Source organism: Podarcis muralis, chromosome 16 (genome assembly GCF_964188315.1).
Source record: "Podarcis muralis chromosome 16, rPodMur119.hap1.1, whole genome shotgun sequence".
Classification (NCBI taxonomy): domain Eukaryota; kingdom Metazoa; phylum Chordata; class Lepidosauria; order Squamata; family Lacertidae; genus Podarcis; species Podarcis muralis.
This window is the reverse complement of record NC_135670.1, coordinates 17,776,657-17,796,735: the sequence shown is the minus strand read 5'-3', so window position 1 is coordinate 17,796,735 and position 20,079 is coordinate 17,776,657. Positions and strand designations below refer to the sequence as shown.

The window sequence follows — 20,079 nt, the reverse complement described above, 5'->3', positions numbered from 1 at the left end:
CCACCTCTATTTGCACAACCACCCTGTGAGGTAGGCCAGGCTGAGAGGCAGTGACTGGCCTGAAAGATCACGACCAATGAGCCTCATAGCTTAGTGGAGGATTTGAAGCCCTTAAATTGTGCTAGCCCCCTGGTTGGTTTGAACATTATTCCTTTACTTCAATTTTTCCAACTCTTCAAAACAGAACAACCAGAGCTCTTTGCTCTTTTGCAAAGCCACACATTTAGACAGAGATGGAGGCTCTGTAAATTTAATTTACTCCATAGCCCATACTTGGGTAATATTAGCAGCATCCCAATTGTTTCAGACATCTTTGATGTGTGTTTCGTAACATGCATTCCAGCCAGGTGTTTGGTAACAAATTTGGGCTTATGCAATTTTCTTATGGGCACATGAGATACATGTATATAGAAAGGAGATTACTTGTGTGAAGTGACACTAGTGTAGCAGGATGTATTATTACAAAAAAAGAAGATTTGAAAATGATATGGTCCAGGGCATCATAATTCCACAAATGCCCGCAGAATCTTACCCAGTGTGCACTTGCTTCTATGAAGGCACACAATAGCAATCACACTTTGTGCTTTGTTCCCCTTGCTGGTCTAAACTGGTGAGTCAGTTTTTTTCTGTAAGGGCAATATGCCATCCTCTCTTGTAGCAAGCCTTCACACTTGTCCCTTTCAAGTCCTTCCATCATGTGTCTATCTAGAGCCCCTTAAAGAAATCCAATTAGTGGTTTATCCATGAAGCACAGTTGCATTACAGATTCAGTAATGCAAGTTCTGGAGGGTTTGTGATGTGTTGATATGTAATTTTGATCATCTCATTAAAGACACAATACTTTGTAAGAAATTTTGTGCACATATCTAGTAGTGAGCCGTGAGCCAGTTGGATCTGTGGTCTAACAAGGCAGTTTCCAATGTGACTAAACTGGTGTTATCAGAGCACCAATGATGTTGAGGGACCCAATTAATCCTGGGGTGGACTTCATGCCTTGTGCGTGAACTTCCCAGAAGCACTCGGCCAGCCAGTGCTGAGAACAGGATGCCGGACTAGGTGGTCCCACTTTGGCCGGGCCCGGAAGAGCACTTGTGTTCCTCAGAGAAGCGGTGTGCCACAGTTTACGAATGGTGGTTTGGACCAGAAGAGCATCAATACCCTTCTAAAGCTCCCACTGGACAGTCAATTCAGCAGCAAGACACACCTGTCACATCAGAGCACATATTATGGACTTGAACCTGTCCCCCCATCCTTGCTGGCGGCGAGGCTCCAAACTTTGGCTGGCAAAGGGTCTGGCAGGAGCTGGAGCAGCCCTGGAAAGAAAAGAGAAGAAGCGAGTTCCAAAACTGCTCTGTGGACCACCACAGCAGGGGTCCTCGAGGGAAGGGAAGGGCCACAGCTCAGTGGTAGAGTCTCTGCCTTGCATACAGAAGGTCCCAGGTTCAATCCTTGTCATCTCCAGGAAAACTAGGATAGGAGAGGCTCTTGCCTGAAACCCTGGCCAGCCACTGCTGCCAGTCAGTGCAACTTCAGTCCACGTTGCTTTTTTTAAAAATGGGTTGGTAGAACCAATTTTTGCCACCTGACTCAAATTGATTCATAAATAAATAAATTGGTATGCATTTCAACAATCCCAAAGTTTTGGGACGCGGGTGGCGCTGTGGGTAAAACCTCAGAGCCTAGGACTTGCCGATCGTCGGGTCGGCGATTTGAATCCCCGCGGCGGGGTGAGCTCCCGTCGTTCGGTCCCGGCTCCTGCCCACCTAGCAGTTCGAAAGCACTCTTAAGTGCAAGTAGATAAATAGGGACCGCTTACTAGCGGGAAGGTAAACGGTGTTTCCGTGTGCTGCGCTGGCTCGCCAGATGCAGCTTGTCACGCTGGCCACGTGACCCGGAAGTGTCTGCGGACAGCGCTGGCCCCCGGCCTCTTAAGCGAGATGGGCGCACAACCCCAGAGTCTGTCAAGACTGGCCCGTACGGGCAGGGGTACCTTAACCTTTACTTTAACCCAAATATTGTAAACAACCCTGTTGAAGTAGACAACAGCGATTACCCAGACTTGCTGGTTGTGAAGAGGCCCCGAAAATGTAGGTCCACCACTGAGGTGAGGTGGCCGCCTCTGTGGACAGGATCCACGGAGGCAGCAGATCCGACCTCCAAAGGAATGCATCACCCGCTGCTGCTGCCACAGTGGCAGCAACTGCTGCAATGCACTCCTTGGAGGCTGGATCTGCTGTCTCCGTGGCAACCCCCCCCCCACGCTACGCCACAGTGGCATCATGGCAAATAGGAGCCACTGCTGGTCTCCTCCCACCCTTGCTTCCAGTGGAGATCTTTATTCCCCCTTTGTTCCTGATGTAGAGCTTAACTCACCCCTTCTTCCATGGCTGGGGGAGGAGGCACCATTTTGTGGTTCGCCTTAGGTGCCAAAATGTGTTTGGCTGGCAAGGCGGGTCACTGGGTGGACAGTGCCTTGGGCTTCAGCCCTGTACATGAGAAGAAGTGTCTCCACCCCAATCATTCAGCCCAGACACTCAGGTCCAGCTCTGAGGGCCTTCTGGCGGTTCCCTCATTGTGAGAAGTGAGGCTACAGGGAACCAAGCAGAGGGACTTCTTGGTAGTGGTGCCCACCCTGTGGAATGCCCTCCTATCAGATGTCAAGGAAATAAACAACTATCTGACTTTTAAAAGACCTCTTAAGGCAGCTCTGTACAGGGAAGTTTTTTACTGTGGTTTTATAATTTGTTGGAAGCTGCCCAGCGTTGCTGGGGCAACCCAGCCAGATGTGCAGCATATAAATAAATAAATTATTATCCTTATTATACATCATGTGAACCAACCTACCTCTCCAAGACCCTTGCTCTCAGTTGACCAGACTCGCACTCGTGGGGGCCTGCTGGGTGTGACATAAAAACAGCAGCATAAACCAGAGTTTAGGGCAGTGTTTCTCAAATGGACTGTGGAATGGCCTTGCCACATCCAAAGTACTGTGGCAAATATTCCAGCAATTTCCAAACCATATGTTTAAAGCGCTATGATGCCAATTTCCACAGCTGTGGCTTCCTGCAAAGAATTCTGGGAGCTGTACTTTGTCAAGTTTGCTGAGAGTTATTAGGAGGCCAACATTCCCCTCACAGAGCTACAATTCCCAGAGTTCCCTGAGAATATCAGGTATGGATGGTAACCCCACCCTTAGCAAACTACAGCTCCCAGGATTATTTGAGGGGAAGCCATGGCTGTTTAAAGTGGTATCCTAGTGCTTTAAATGTATGGTGTGAATATGGCCTGCAAGCTGGTTATGCCAAACTCTACCTCCACCACCATTTTGTGACTCGTGGTCTACAGTAATTTCCAGCCCTCTCAAGTGAGCCCTGGGGACAGAAGGTCTCAGAAACTTTGAATTAGGGGAAAGCCATTAGAGGACATGCTGTTTGTCCTACTTAGAAATATTCACTTTGGGAAGACAAGATTTTTCTGCAACAGGCCTCCTCAGTTTCTGACCCAAGCAAGCCATCTCCCAGCCATCTGGTCTACAGAACCACGCAATAACAGTAGTTCGGTCTTATCTGGATTGAGCTTCAAAATTTACCCCTCTTGAAGAATGGAATAAATTTAATGATTATTTAGCTAAATTTGTTAAGTTAAACTAGCCGGAAATAGCTTCCAGATATTTAATGGGCTTAGGATTGTATTTATGTTAAGTGATAAAATAATATGTTTAATACTATAAGGAGAAGATTTAAAGATGTTAATGTTTAAGTTAAAGTTTATAAGAATTGCGATTTGGAAAACCGTTATAAGGACATGCAATGAAATTCAACCAAGGGGAAACGAGGAAGTCGCTTTACAAAGTTAATAACTGTTATTTTTAATAAGGTTATGATTTATGTTTGTTATGTTTGTTCATTTTGTGTGTCTGTTTGTCAAAAATATTGTAAAAACCAATATTTTTTTTACAAAATTTACCCCTCTTGGTTAAGGTTTTGCTCAGTGCTATTTTTTTCTAGCCAAAGAGGTGCCAGATCTCACCATGAACGCCTCCCTTTGTTTTCTTATAATAACAATGGCACCCACCTGAGAGGTGCCAGAACTGAGTTCCAGCGAGTTCCGGCTGAAAAAGCCCTGGTTTTGCCCCTTCTGAGCAAGAGCCCTGCAGACACCACTGTACTTACTTAGTTGTGAATTGTGGGACTTCCTGTTCTGTAAGCAGCTGTGACAGGAGGGATCCAGGTGCAGAAAAGCATTGAGATTGCTAGAAAAGAATAAAGGATGTCACTGAGATCTGATTTCCAGAATCACTGTTTCCTCCTCTGTTTTTTTTTTTTTTTTAATTTTACAAACGCACAACATTTGGAAGGGAGAATGTGGGTGGAAATGCTCATGGAAAAACAGGCCTTCTCCTTCCCCAAATCATTCTTGCCTTGGGTTGACTCCACTTACTCAGAGCAGACTCAATTAAAATTGATGGGTCCAACTAACTTGTCCATTGAGCTCAGTGGGTCTACTCTGAGTATGACTTAACACTCAGCCATGGTTTGGTACAAAGTCAGGGTGATGGCGGATCAGATGACAAGTAAGGGAATTGGTTGCTATTTATTTATTGCAAAAAAAGGTAAATAAATGTTCTAAACTATTAAAGGAAAAGATGTTTTGAACACCTTCCTTTTTCAAAATTAAGGGCACGTGCAGATATACCCAGTGCCAGCACCTTTTGGGGAGCAGCTATTGCTTCTGAGCTGACCTGTTAGCCTGTGTCTGGTTGCGACAGGCAGAAGTCCCCATGGGCTGCTTGGTGTCTTCAGTGCTACTGCTGACAAACATGGCACGTCCGTTCGGAATTCCAGGAGTGGAGATCCTGTCTCCATGTGTTGCAGCAACCAACACTACAGGAAGATAAAGCGTTGAGAGGCAAAGTGGTCTCTCCATCATCTACAACACAGCTGCCGATGCATCACCAATGTTATGGTGCCCATGAAAGGTCTCAGTAAATACCCCCTCAAAACACAATGCATGAAGGACAGTTTTCTCTTCCTGCTCAGTTCCTGTTTGCAGTGACTCAGACTCTCCCATGTTGAACAAGCTCCCTTTAAACATATCCTCATTTCATTGGACACTCACCTCCATTTGATCCAAACAGAGGGTATGTGCAAAGAGCTGCTCTCTGTGAGCACGTGTAGCACAGCTAATGCGGGTGCCTTTTCCCATTGATGGGGAGGCTGATGGGGGGGGCATACCCACACCATTTTGTGGTGCTGTCTCTCTTTCTGCTCTTTTAGATGTGACAGTAATTTTGCATTTTGCCACACCACCACTGCAGACATTTTGTGACAGCACTTGCTCAGAATTCCACTGTCCTCAAAAGGTTGACGACCTGTCATCTACCTATTTCACCTCAACTGCAAGTTCAACATTTCACCACCAAATTTGGCTCTAAGTCAAGGTTTGTGCTAACCACTAAGTCAAGGTTTGTGCTAACCACAGTTTGAGCTTCCATATTCACCACAGGCCAATCATGGTTAAGAGCTGCTCAGCATAACCATCTCGAGCTGCAGTTACCTCTGCAGGTTGAGGAAGACCCAAAACTATAAGTCTGTCAGTCCCAGACAGATCTACACTATACATTTAAAGCACATCCAATGCACATTTAAAGCATGTGATGTCCCCCAAAGAACCCTGGGAACTGTAGTTTGCCCTTCACAGAGCTACGGTTCCCAGCACCCTTAACAAAGTACATTTCCCATGATTATTTGAGGGAGGTTGTGTGCTTTAAATGTGCATCTGATGTGCTTTAGATTGTGTGGTGTGGATCTACATCACACCAAACCACAGTTGGCACAAACCTTGGTTGGCAAGCCTCACATAGCAAGTCACGGTTTCTTATTCATAACCATGGTTTGATGTCTGACTTGATCCTCCATCTCTGTACTAGGGGGAAAATGGCACTATGCAGAGAAGACTGCAGGACCAGAAGTAGAGAGGGGGTTACCTGATGCTCCATGGGCAGCCTGCTGTGGTTTCAGATGGCTGCTATGAGGGACTACCATTTCCCCCCACTGAGAAGATCTCTGGTTCCATGGGGCCAGTGCAGACTGCTCTTCTATGGGCTGCGCCTGGTGGCATTGTTGTGTGACAGAGCTGCAAAGAGTCATGAAACAGAGGTGTGATATTCAGACAATACAAATGTTTATTCTGAGCCTTTGATGGTGCCTGTGTGTGGCCATGTTCTTTTAATCTGGGGGTTGTAAGCTCAGGATTTCTAAAGATCAGCTGTGACCAAACAGTCACAATTAAATGAACAAGATAAGCACCATGCAACGAGAAAATGTTAAACATCCTCCCTTCTCTCGCCAAAAACCAGGAAAGTATTCATGTCCATACTCTATTGTAAGATCTTCAGTCATGCTCATTTACTGCCTATTATTGTTTTCCCTTCAACAGGGAGCTTGAACGTCATATCATCCTAGCCGACGTCATCTAAAGGAACATACCAGTAGTTTTAACAAAGGGAAAGCTATCAGGAAGTACTGAAGCAAATGGCATGAGACTTGCCCACACTCCCATTTGTCCTGTGCTTTCTAGGCATGGGCACTTTTTAATTAATTTCTTTTAATTTATTAAATTTGTATACAGTGGTACCTCGGGTTAAGTACGTAATTCGTTACGGAGGTCCATACTTAACCTGAAACTGTTCTTAACCTGAAGCACCACTTTAGCTAATGGGGCCTCCTGCTGCTGCCGTGCCGCCGGAGCACGATTTCTGTTCTCATCCTGAAGCAAAGTTCTTAACCCGAGGTAATATTTCTGGGTTAGCGGAGTCTGTAACCTGAAGTGTATGTAACCTGAAGCATATGTAACCCAAGGTACCACCGTACTGCCCTTCACCCGTAGATCTCAGGGTGGTTCACAACATAAAAATACCAGATGAAAACCCAAAATACATAATGGAAACAAGAACAAAGGGAATAAAATCGAACCCTGAGGAACACCACACCAAAGGCTCCATGGAGCCAAAGAACCATCCCCAAGCAGCATCCTCTGGAAATGTCTCTCCAAGGAGTACTGGAACCACTGCAAAGCAGTGCCACTCCCCCCTCAACTCAGACAGACTTTGCCCCGTCACTCCCCCCCCCCCCCCCGGGCAACCTGCTCTTTGGCACTAAATTGGAACCAACGGCAGTCTGCGGAAAACTCAATTCAGTGCTAAACCATGGCGTTCCCAGGGCAGTACTGGTGGGGCAAATGGATGTGTGAATAAGCCCATGGGGTTCTCCATTCTGGACATGTTAATATGTGTAAAAAATGGCCACCTAGTGGCATAGAAAGTGTCTGTTTCTTTCCCCTCTTCAGTACTGCTACCTCGTGGGCTGTTCTCCATACATTTATAAATCATAAATGTGGTCCTATTATCTTGTAAATTTTGCCAAGTTATTCAGTCCACTTATTATTTCAATAATTTGTATTCTCTCTCATCTCTGGAAATCAGTTTAGGGAGAGAGAGACAGTAAGGAGACGAGAACATGGACAGAGAGGCACCATAACATGCACATTTCCCTTACTTACGATTCGCTGGCGTGGCACAGCGTGGGAGGGAGGCTCTCATTCTTACGATGCGGCAACATAGCAAATCGAACCTGGCTTGAGGTCTGTGATGTAGGAAGCTGTTTCTGAGCAGAGAGAGAAACGGTCATAGCTAGGGTCCTAATGGACAATCTAGCCCAGGCTTCCCTAACTTCATACCCTCCAGATGTTTTAGACATCATCCCATGCTGGTCAACCCAGATGGTAGTCAGAGTCCAGCATCTTTGGAGGGCACCAGGTTGGAAGGAAGCCGATTTAGCCCAACGCCCTGGCTTAAAAAAATACTTCTACAAGTTTCAATTATTTTTCTCACTAGGAGGAAGTGAAACAACAAAAGTTGTATAGTTTTGCGCTGTTATTTTCTTCTTACCTGGCTGTTCTCCCTCTGTGTAACATATTAGAAGATTCTAGCACAGCTGTTAAAAAAGATGCAGACTGCTATAAACATGTGGGAGACTTCAGCCTGCATCTGGGTCCCATGTGATCCTCCCCCCCCAAAAAAAAATTAACTTGCCTCAAAGAACCGACATGGTTTGCTCATCATGCTTGATGTTTATATTATGTTTCTGGACATGCTGTAAGCCGCCCAGAGTGGTTGGGGAAACCCAGCCAGAGGGATGGGATATAAATAACAACAACAACAACCTTTCCTCACCAGTAATTAATAATGTTTGTGAACATTCCGTGACATTGCAAATGCTTGTCCAGTGGTGGGTAGGGCAGGGGCTCACATGTTTAATTCCAAACAAATGGCAGGCAGGGAACTCACCATGGAAGCAGAGGGAAGAATCCCCCCACCATGGAAGAAATTGCTGTTCATAGACAGTTTGTTCTGGAGGGCATCTGTAAGTTTGTTCACAATTCGCTCCTGGGCTGTTCCTGAGACATCCTGGCATTAAAGAAAAGATATATGTAATAGGTTCAGTGAAGTTAGTGCGGATTCACAATTTTCTTTAGTTCATCAACTAACTAGCCAGTGTATTAGAGTTTTGGAGCCTTGGTGTAGGTTCACCGGTGGTTCTTTCCAGGTTTTTAAGATGAAAAGGCACGGTTTTCTCTAAAAGGGGTGAAAGCTTACAAGTTTATAACTGCTTGTTATTAGAAGCAAACACCACCTCAAGGATTTCCATCTGGGTCTCATGTCTACTGATCTTTGAAACGAGGTCAATAACAGGCAACAACCATTGTTCACCTCAGGCAAATTTGCAACAGACTTAGGACACTTCCAGATGATCTGTGTATCATTTATCTTGATTTTCTTTGTGTAGAGGTTACGAGAAATTGCATCAACGCAAGTGATGTCACGCACTTTCCAGCCAATTTCCCCAACACTTTCCTCATCACTGGATGAATCCCAAGCCGGAATTAAGATTGCCAGAAGAAATATCAACAACCTCAGATATGCAGATGACACAACCTTGAGGGCAGAAAGTGAGGAGGAATTAAAGAACCTTTTAATGAGGGTGAAAGAGGAGAGTGAAAATATGGTCTGAAGCTCAACATCAAAAAAACCAAGATCATGGCCACTGGGCCCATCACCTCCTGGCAAATAGAAGGGGAAGAAATGGAGGCAGTGAGAGATTTTACTTTCTTGGGCTCCATGATCAATGCAGATCGTGACAGCAGTCACAAAATTAAAAGATGCCTGCTCCTTGGGAGAAAGGCGATGGCAAACCTAGACAGCATCTTAAAAAACAGAGACATCACCTTGCCAACAAAGGTCCGTATAGTTAAAGCTATGGTTTTCCCAGTAGTGATGTATGGAAGTGAGAGCTGGACCATAAAGAAGGCTAATCGCCAAATAATTTATGCTTTTGAATTATGGTGTTGGAGGAGACACTTGAGAGTCCCATGGACTGCAAGAAGATCAAACGTATCCATTCTTAAGGAAATCAGCCCTGCATGCTCACTGGAAGGACAGATCCTGAAGCTGAGGCTCCTGAAACTTTGGCCACCTCATGAGAAGAGAAGACTCCCTGGAAAAGACCCTGATGCTGGGTAAGATGGAGGGCACATGGAGAAGGGGACAACAGAGGACGAGATGGTTGGACAGTGTTCTCGAAGCTACCAGCATGAGTTTGACCAAACTGCAGGAGGCAGTGGAAGACAGGGGTGCCTGGCGTGCTCTGGTCCATGGGGTCACGAAGAGTCGGACACGACTAAACAACTAAACAACAACAAAAAGTCTGATCTTCTGGGGAAGATAGTTTATTGTGCATGACATCCCGTGTCCCACATGGTCTTGTTGGAGACACTGCCACTGAGGACTGCTTGGCTGGCACTGACCTGTGACAGAGCCCTTTCCATGGTGGTTCCTCATTTGTGGAATGCCTTCCCTAGTGAGGTACATATTGTCTTCCTCACTGTTAAATTTCAGGAGAAATTTAGAAATATTCCTATTCACCTAGGCATTTGGCAGCTGAAAGACACTGTTCCTGGCCCCCTGAGGCCACGGACTGAGACAATGTTTTTAACTGTTTTTAGAATGTTTAAAACTGTTTTTAGATTTTATTTTGTGGTGTTGTGGGTGGCGCTGTGGTCTAAACCACTGAGCTTCTTGGGCTTGCCAATCAGAAGGTTGGTGGTTCAAATCCCCATGATGGGGTGAGCTCCCATTGCTCGGTCCCAGCTCCTGCCAACCAAGCAGAAAGCACCCCAAAAAGTGCAAGTAGATAAATAGGTACCACTTCGACGGGAAGGTAAACAGTGATTCCATGTGCTGCTCTGGTTTTGATGTTCCGTTGTGCCAGAAGCGGCTTAGTCATGCTGGCCACATGACCTGAAAAAACTGTCTGCGGAGCGGACAAACGTTGGCTCCCTCAGCCTGTAAAGCGAGATGAGCGCCACAACCCCAGAGTCGTTTGTGAGTCACTCTGTCCACCGCCCTGCACTCCTTCAGGAGCAAGCAGGGGATATAAATCAATTATGTAATTGTGAAAAAATTGAATATGGGTTCTAATTGGCCTAAATATTCTGAAATCATAGAACAAGATGGTGAAAAAGTAAAATTGCAGAGTTTCGAGAAGCTGAAGTTTAAGGTGAGAGATTGGCTACATTACCGACAGATAAATGAAGTATTTAAACAGGACAGAAAGAAAGGCTTCCAAGTGGAGAAGTCAAAACTAGAAACAGAACTGTTAGAACCCAATACTAAAAATTTGTCAAGAATGTACAACTTGCTGTTGAAATGGAATACCCAAGATGAAATGGTGAAATCTAGTATGATTAAATGGGCACAGGATATGGGGCATGACATTGAGCTTGCTGACTGGGAGCAGTTATGGACCACTGGTGTTAAATTCACGGCATGTAATGCCTTAAGAGAAAACATTAAGAAAATGATCTACAGGTGGTACATGACTCCGGCTAAGTTAGCAAAGATCTATCATTTGCCCAGCAACAAGTGTTGGAAATGTAATGAAACGGAGGGAACCTTCTATCACCTTTGGTGGACCTGCCCGAAGATTAAGGCTTTCTGGGAAATGATCTATAATGAAATTAAAAAAGTTCTGAAGAGAACCTTTATTAAAAAACCTGAAGCCTTTCTCTTGGGCATGGTGGGCCAAATGGTGCCAAAGAAGGATAGGACATTTTTTATGTATGCCACAACAGCAGCAAGAATCCTTCTAGCAAAGTATTGGAAGACGCAAGATTTACCCACGTTGGAAGAATGGCAGACGAAGGTGATTGATTATATGGGACTGGCAGAGATGACCGGCAGAATTCGAGACCGGGGGAAAGAGGCGGTGGATGAAGATTGGAACAAATTCAAAGTTTATCTTAAAAACTGTTGTAATTTGGAAAATTAGGGGCTCAGGGTAATAAGAGATAAAGAACTACAGTTGTATTAATAACTTATGGAAGTTAAATTTATGAAATATAAACAAGTTTATTGCGAAAGGGTTGCTGAAAAATCTTGAAACAAGAATGCAGAAAAGGGGTGGTACGGGGAAGTCGATTTTGTGTTTGTTTATGTTTTTGTTTTGTTTCTTCTTTACTTATGAAAAACTAATAAAAATTTATTTAAAAAAATAAATAAATCAATTATGTAATTATTATTTTTTTAAAAGCCAACCATAATTGCACAACCTGAATTTACCAGTATGTGACTGAATCCCACCCAAAAAAAGAGCAACAGTCTGGAAATGCCATCAGTTACTCCAAATTCCTAAATTCTGAATCCACATTGAGCAAGTCTATTAAACAGCAAGTCAGCAACAGGTTCATTTTGTATAATCAAAATACAGGCTGAATTTTAAACACAGAACCAGCTACTGAAACAAGCCTTACCTGGCATTTAGAGAGCAAGGTAAGTGCCTCTTTGTAATACAAAATGGCTTTGCCAGGGTCTCTCAGGTGAGCGTGTGATGCCCCAAGCCCTTCGTAAGCTTGCCATTGGCCTGGAAGGTCACCTGTGCATAAAAGGAGGAGAAGGGGTTGGAGGGAAGCAGAGCAGGGTTCAGTCTGAAGAACAGACAAATAAGCCCCCTATTATTTATTTTGTTTTACTTATAAAAAATATTTTGATACTGCTCTTTTAAAAAATATCAAAGCAGAAATAGACTATTGTGGAAGAATGAACTCTTAATTGCCTGCACAGATCCAGTGGCATAGAAGAGTTTTCAGCAGATGTTTAAAAGTTGATACGGAAGGTGCTGCCTGAATCTCTATTTTTTAAAAACAACAACAACAAGATTTTAGCAAAGCTTTTTCAGAATACAATAAGGTGAAAAAACTAATCTAAATAAATACAAAAACAGAGAGGGTATGAGAGAAAAGAAAAGGGGGGAAAACAAAAGGGAAAGGGAAAACAGAAAAGAGAAGAAAAATAAAAAAGGACTTCTGATTTTCTGCTTGTCAGTTACATAAAATAAATTATTCAAAATATTAACTCTAGAATGACACCGAACTGATCTACTTTCTGTTAGGCAATATTTCCACAATCTTCCAACATAAACAGATCAATTCATTTTCCTTTTTACACAAGAAGTCCAAAAGGGGTTCTATCTATCTATCTATCATCTATCTATCTATCTATCTATCTATCTATCTATCTATCTATCTATCTATCTATCATCTATCTATTTCTTTTTAAATGTCAGCAATAGCTTTTATCTAACCAAACATACCAGCTTTGTCTCCAATAACTTCAACAACCATTCCTCCATATTTAACAATAATAAGTCTTTCCATCTTTGTCCACAAGAGACTCTCTTCTGTGAACCTATAGTTCTTTACTTATTATGTATTCATCTGTTTGCACCCAGTTCCATATCTTCTGTTCTCATTTCCTGTTGTATTTGCCATGGTTGATCCCTGGCTGAATCTCTATCAGAAGAGTACTCCACAGGGATGGACCGATGACACAAAAGGCTCAGGTTCCTGTTGCCGTCAAATGAGCCTTGCCAACTCAGGGAATTACAAACGGCATTCCTGCAGATTACTTCAATGAATGAGCTGGGATATCAGGGTTAAAGCGGTCCCTGAGGTACTCTGGACCTAAGAGGTTTAGGGCTTTGTAAATGAATGCAAGGACCATAAACCTGGCTCAGTAACAAATGGGCAGCTAGTCACAGCAGTTACATCTCTAAGTTCTGGAGCCCAGCTGCTAATGGGTTGGCTGGGATAATGGCCACACAGCCACTTGTTCTGTTGTCTGTAGGGTTGGGGGAGAAATGAGAGTCAGTTCACATTTAAAGCAAATTATCATTTTCCAAAACAGCATGCAAACCGAAACACAGCTAGCCTTTGAAAGTCTTCCTTATCTGAATTTTGTGATGCAGCTCTCCTGCTAAACAATTGGTTCCAAAAGAATCCACGTTTTAGGGGAAAGCATAAAAATTGGGATATTTGTGAAAATACCATGCACAAATGCAAGATTGGTCACAAAAATGTGCACATGTCAAAACTGCACACAGGTGTTTATTAAGAGAAATTTGCACCAAAATGCTGATGAATTTTCATGAGGATTTTTTTATATAAAAAAAAAACCATTGCAAATTGCTGAACAATGTGAAGGACTGAATTTAAGACTTGACAAATGAGAAACAGAGAAATGAAATTGGTGGATCCTTCTATCCCCTGTAGCCTGATTTTCAAACTTGAATGAGAGTAAGTGAGCACATGGTTATCAAATGCCACAGTGGGAGGGCAAAAGTGTAATATATATCGTTACTCCCCTTAGGTACTGTGTTCCTAACCAGAGTTCTGCTGCCAGTCACTACATGTATCTTAAGTTTAGGAAACTATCAGAAGCCGGATTCCCTGTCAACAGCTCCCCCAGCTACTTCCAGGAAGAATGCAGCCTAGGGTCTTTGGCCCTTTAGGTTGGCCTTAGGTAAGGTAAACAGAAACACAAAAGTGAAAGGAAGTGCCCCATGGACAGAGGCACTTGTTATTGGCTGCCAGTTCATTGCTGGGCCCAATTCAGGGTGCTCGCATTACTAATCAAAGCCCTAAATGACTTAGGCACCAAATATCCGAAGGACCGCCTCCTTCCCTACAGACCCTCCCAGGTATTAAGAGCAACAGAGAGGGTCCATCACCCTGATAAGTTTAGGGGGTGGTCCCTGGAGAAGGCCTTCTCTGCTACGGCCTCTAAATTGAGGAACTCTCCACAGAGTTGCGTCTGGCCTCTTCACTATCCGGCCTCTTTATGCTGGCCTTTGACACCTGAGATGTGTGTCTTCAGGGTGCTCCCTATTTTTCTGAATATATTATGTTTTAATTGTTTTTAATTCTGAATTTTAAATTGTTGTAACCTGCCCTGGAATTTGCTGCTGAAGGGTGGTGATAAATCTAATAAAAATAATAATAATACATGAGTTTGGACCTGCCTTCACTGCTTTTTACAAAACAGTTACAACCCCCTTTGGCCTTGGTGATGCAGGGTCGGAAAACACTTTCCCTGGATCTCTCTTCCATCTTTCCCGTCTCCACACCTCATTTCTCACCTGAGTCCTTGAAGGCTTGGAGCGCATGAAGATAATGTTCACCAGCAGCTTCGTGGTCATCCAGTTGGCTCAGCGCATAGGCCAAGTTGCCAAAACACTGTCCCTGAGCTCTCCTGTTTCCCAGGGCACCTGCGCAAAAATATCCACAGATTGTGGGTTCCATGAAGCGTTCCACCGATTGCTGAACAATTTTTTTGTTTTCACAGGCCCCACTCTTGTGTCTCACACAGAGAGATTGGGGAGGGGGAGCAAAGTCTTCCCTTTCACTTGACATCTGGGCCAGGAAAAAGCCTCACCTGACGGGTTTTTGCCTGTCACTCTGTTGTAAAATGCACAGGAGGTGATAATGTTCAATCCAAGATGTGTAGTTAAAAAGGGTAAAGGGACCCCTGACCATTAGGTGCAGTCATGACCGACTCTGGGGTTGCGGCACTCATCTCGCTTTATTGGCCGAGGGAGCTGGTGTACAGCGGGTCATGTGGCCAGCATGACTAAGCTGCTTCTGGCGAACCAGAGCAGTGCACGGAAACGCCATTTACCTTCCCGCCGGAGCGGTACCTATTTATCTACTTGCACTTTGATGTGCTTTTGAACTGCTAGGTTGGCAGGAGCTGGGACCGACCGTCACAGGGATTTGAACCGCCGACTTTCTGATCGACAAGTCCTAGGCTCTGTGGTTTAACCCACAGCGCCACCCGCGTCCCGGTGTGTAGTTAGGCAGCTAGTAAAAGGATTGCTTTTCTGAGGCAAAGCCATTTTTGTTTTCAAAAGAACTGCCCAGTTTTCTGACATCACCATCATATTAAGTTCCACCAGTGTACTAGGGCCTTAAAGAGCTTTGTCGGCAAAAATCAACGAGTCCCTGCTTCAAAGGAGCTTACGATCTAAAACAGACAACTGGGAAAACAGCAGCAGTAGTGAGGAGGAGATCACTTGAAAAAGAATAATGCTGCAAATATGAAGGGACAGCGCTCACCAACCTAGTGCTCTCCATATGTTTTGGACTACAACTCCCATAAGCTGCAGTCAGCAAGGTCATGCTGACTGGGCTAATGGGAGTTGTAGTCCAAAATGGCCATGCTGGCTAGGGCTGATAGGAGTTGTAGGCAGAAACATCTGGTGGGCACCAGGTTGGCAAAGGCTGGTGAACAGATATATTTTTCTTCTTTTTACTTATGCTATCTTTTATTCACTCCCTACCTGCCCAAGAGGTTAAAAGTTGGCTCATGTCCTTCTAGAATTCAGCGGCTCCTTGTTTTTGTAGTGCTGTTTTGTTGCTTTCAGTAAACAGATCTCCCCACTGAGGATAGCATTCCATGCATTTGATGACCAAAGTTCATGGTGCAATAAATCTTTACTGATTACAAGGCTCTTTAAAAAATATTAAGTGTTACTTTATCTCAGATTTCACCACTATACCCCTTTTTGCCTCTTGTTTTCTACATCACTTTGTGTGCTTCTTGTCAGACCCCATCTGGGCATTTGGACAAGTGACCTGGGCCAGTTTGGTGTCCTCTACAGCAACTTACTGTGTAGTGAGGCGGCCCTCCGGTGAAACCCCAGAGCCTTCCGGAAGTTCCCAAGGGTGTTATGGGCAGCCCCAAGGTTCTGAAGGACGACTGCTTCTTCACACCGGCCGTCAGCATCGGTTTGGCAGAGTGGAAGAGCTCTCTCAAAGCTTTCTGCTGCCAAGGAGAAGATCTTGAGCTGGGAGAAGCAGAGCCCAATGTCATTATAGAGTTTTCCTGGGGTGGGGAGAGAGGGAGAGAGGGAGAGAGAGAGAAGAAAAACAGCATATATTGATAAATATATGAATCAATTCAATATTAAAATAGTTTTATAGATTTGGGGGGTTCCGTCTGAATGATGCCAATGTGTCCCTTTCAAAAAGTGATCCTGTATCTGTGAGGGCAGAATGTGCAAGAGGGAACCTGGTGAACAGGACCAACTAATTCCTTTGTTAAGGTAATGGCCCTCGCTGGTCAGTTAAGTGTCATGATTTACATGTCCAAAGACATGTTGTCATAGAGACAAATGGGTGGGCCTCTTCCCACCTCACCTGATTCCTAGGTAATACATTAAGGTTGCCAGGTCAGGAGCATCTCAGCCCCTGATATTTCAGGGCCCAAACCTGAGACCTAGGGGAGGTTCTGGGTGAGGTCACAGAGGCTGACCTTGGAGATGCAGGTTAATTGGTAGAGAGGGAGTGGAGGAAGGCAGACCACCCAGAAGGTCTATACTATAATTTGCTGCCAGCTCCTGCCGTTCTGGAACTTGCAATCTGCATGCATAGTCATTCACACACACAAGAGTGTATGGCACTCTTGACCACTTGCAGATTCAAAACCTTAACTCACCACCTGGAAGGGGCCAGGCAAACGCAACCCTATTATTATTATTATTAAATTTGTATACCAGCCTTTAGCAGCAGGTCCCAGTGCAGTTACAATAGAAGCACAAATCACAATATAAAAACATAAAATACATAATAAAAACAATAACAACCACCCAATAATTCCCCGCTCCCTAACAAATTTTAAAAGGGCACTGGATGTCAATCAGCCACAAGCCTGGTTAAAAGAGGAATGTTTTTGCCTATGGTACACAGGCATTATGTGGCTGACCCAAACTCTTCCTTTCAGGGTCCCTTAAGACATACCCAGCAGAGCTTTGTTTGAGAGACGCTCACACAGCAAACGGCACTCGTTCAACACCTTGACGATCTCGCTGGCGCCATGCTCTCCGCTCTGAAGCATATAGTTGCCGGCTTTGCTGAGGGCCACTGCGGCAGCTTCTAGGCTCTCGACTTCCACGTAGGCCCGGCCGGCTTCCTGGAAGCACTGGGCAGCCCGCGAAGGGTCTTCCATGCCCAGGTAGCAGTAGCCCATCTTCATGTAGGTGCTGGCCTCGCTGCCCGCCTGGACCGAGTGGTAGTGATCCTGGGCCTTGCGGAAAGACTCCAAAGCCTTGGGGAAATCCCGCAGGCCTTCGTGGGCTGCCCCAACGTTGAAGAAAAGGTCCCCAAGATGCTCCCCGGCTTCCCCTTCCTCAGAGTGGGATTTGAGGAGGAACTCCAGGCCCTTCTCCGGCTTCCCGGCCTCCACGTAGGCTGCGCCCAGGTTGAAAGCACACACCTTCCGGGCCTGAGCACTTGAGGTTTCCAAGGAGAGGGCAAAGGCCTTCTTGAAGCAGGATAAGGCCTCTCCAACAGCGCCAAGCTGCAGGGCCTGGTGGCCAGCTTTGGTGAGGTCTTCAATCTTGGCTTCTTTCCTCAAGGGCACCTCGCCTTCCTTCTCAGGTTCCCCGGGTGCCTCTGCCTCTGCCTTTCCTTTCCATTTCTTCTTTTTCTTGTTGGGCACCTTAGAGCCCTGCCGTCCACCTTCTTCTGGACTGAGCTGTGCCTCCAGTACAGAGGATTCCTCCAGAGCCATCAGTGGTTGCTGCTCAGCTGGTGGGAGTCCATTTCTAGGGGAAACAGGAGCAAGAGAGAGCGTCACGTGGAGAACATCCAATAAAGCGGAAACCTTGTCATCGTTTCATGTCGTTAACCGCAATACACCACATGTTTCAAAATCAGCTCAGGAGGTTTAAAAAGAGAGAGAGAGGGTGCAAAGCGTCTTCCGGAGACATGGATGGATGCAAAAACAAAGTGTAGGGAAAACTTGATGTGAGAAAGCAAAGGGGAAGAAGGGAGAGGAGAGATAACAACAGGAAATTGGGTGAGTGTTGGCTCAGCTGTTGAATTTATTCCTGTTTTGCAGCCGTGAAAGAAAGAAACAGGAGCCCCTGTGCAAGAAGAAGAAGAAGAAGAAAAGTTGGTAACTAATTTATTTAAACACATGCCTACAATAATAATAAAGGTTTATGACTCACCGAGATGAAAGTCAGTAATATTTTTCTAGTGAACGCTGACGATCTGGGATAGGATTTGTGGAGCTACAGATCACTTTCGCAAATGCTGTCAAATGTCAGCATCACGCAGGAAAGTTCATTTGGTGAAATTTTCAAGGGTTTCTTATTTAAAAGACTTTTTTTATGTGCAGGCTTTCTTCGTAGAGTACAACAAACATTTTTCAAGGTCATGTACATATATAGCTTTCAGACGTGCAATTTGATGGAGGCCTTTTGTAGGAAAATGTAAGAAATTGTCACCATGCCAATCTCCCAGTCCCTGCAGAGCAAACTCTGGCCTCCCTCCCTCCTTCCCATGATGGCTTGCGAGGATTCAAGTTTCTTTTCAGTATGCCTGAGACATGCTGACTCTCTCCATGACAACCAGCTCTAACAACTGAGGACCCACATCTCTCTCTCTCTTTTCCCAAGGTTACCTGTGATGGTACCGGTATTTGCATGCAGCCAGTCTCCTGTTGCTTTTTAAAGACACAGGTACATTCTTATGAGGTGCACAGACTTATGTGCCTGGCAGAAGCATGCAAGTGTAAACAGAGAATTAGCCAGACCCTGGGGGGGGGGTGTGGAAATCTACCTATTCATTTTGGCGTGTTTATTTGGATTAAGACTTGGTTCTTAAACCAGTGTCTTAGACCTTAAGAAGACATCTGAAGGCAGCCCTGTATAGGGAAGCTTTTTAATGTGTAACCTTTTATTATGTTTTTATATATGTTGGAATTCACCCAGAGTGGCTGGGGCAACCTGGTCAGATGGGTGGGGTACAAATAAAATAATAATAATAATAATAATAATAATAATAATAATAATAATAATAATAATAATAAAAAAAACAACCTCTTTGGTCACATCTCCTGCTGTATGATTTGGCTTCTTCTGTCTGAGGACCCAAATGCAGGGAATGCTACTTTAGCTCTTACATTTGGGATCTTGGGGACATCCAGGGTGCAGCCTGAGCTCTCCTGCCTCAGGTTGCGTAAGCAGAGAGCAGTGGTGGTGGCAGCCTATTACTAGCTTTTATTGACAGCATCCGCTCCCCCTTTCTCTCTCTCTCTCTCTCTCTCTCTCTCTCTCTCTGTGTGTGTGTGTGTGTGTGTGTGGTGCTCTGCCTTGGTACCCCCAGGCGTGGGACTGAGGTCAGGTGTTTGTATTTTGGAGTCCCAGGAGGAGGAACTGGATAGCAATGTGCCCACATTTGCTCCCATCTAGACTTAGAAGGTAAACTTTTTGCAAAGCACCTCCTAACAAAAACTACCAGCAATCATGGGTGTAGCCAGGGGGAGCAGCTGCCCCCTCTAAATCAAGTAACTAAATAAAAATACTCAACTAACTGACCAATTGAGTGGCAGATAGCTCTGCCCTCCCGCTAACAAAAGTCCTCCCCCCACCCCCGCAATACCAGCGCCCATACCAGCGATGCTCAAAAGATTTGACACGGCATTCTAGGAAAGGGGTTTTTGTGTGATTCATGTAAGGTTTATGCAAATGTGATTTGTGCAAACCACAGACCAATCTGCGAAGTCCCTTCCAACGCTACAATTCTATGATTCTGTGAAATGAACGAGCCGCAGAGGGTCCCTAAATTTATGATTAAAATGACCCAGCATAAGGTTGTTCACGCGGAGGGGACGGAAGAGCT

General features: G+C 44.8%; 1 protein-coding gene across 1 annotated transcript; it reads right to left on the bottom strand.

Annotated features, from left to right (window-relative positions):
- Window position 1: 1 nt before the first annotated feature.
- On the bottom strand, window positions 2-18,867 carry TTC24 (tetratricopeptide repeat domain 24). Its single transcript, XM_028710955.2, has 12 exons — window positions 18,405-18,867; window positions 17,191-17,996; window positions 16,061-16,276; window positions 14,532-14,660; window positions 11,869-11,990; window positions 8,348-8,467; window positions 7,561-7,664; window positions 5,987-6,135; window positions 4,742-4,883; window positions 4,173-4,252; window positions 2,845-2,896; window positions 2-1,313 (listed from the first exon to the last, which is right to left on the bottom strand). Exons 2-12 carry the CDS (start codon window positions 17,960-17,962, stop codon window positions 1,208-1,210), a joined length of 1,992 nt encoding a protein of 663 aa, XP_028566788.1. The 5' UTR covers window positions 17,963-17,996; window positions 18,405-18,867; the 3' UTR covers window positions 2-1,207.
- Window positions 18,868-20,079: the final 1,212 nt, after the last annotated feature.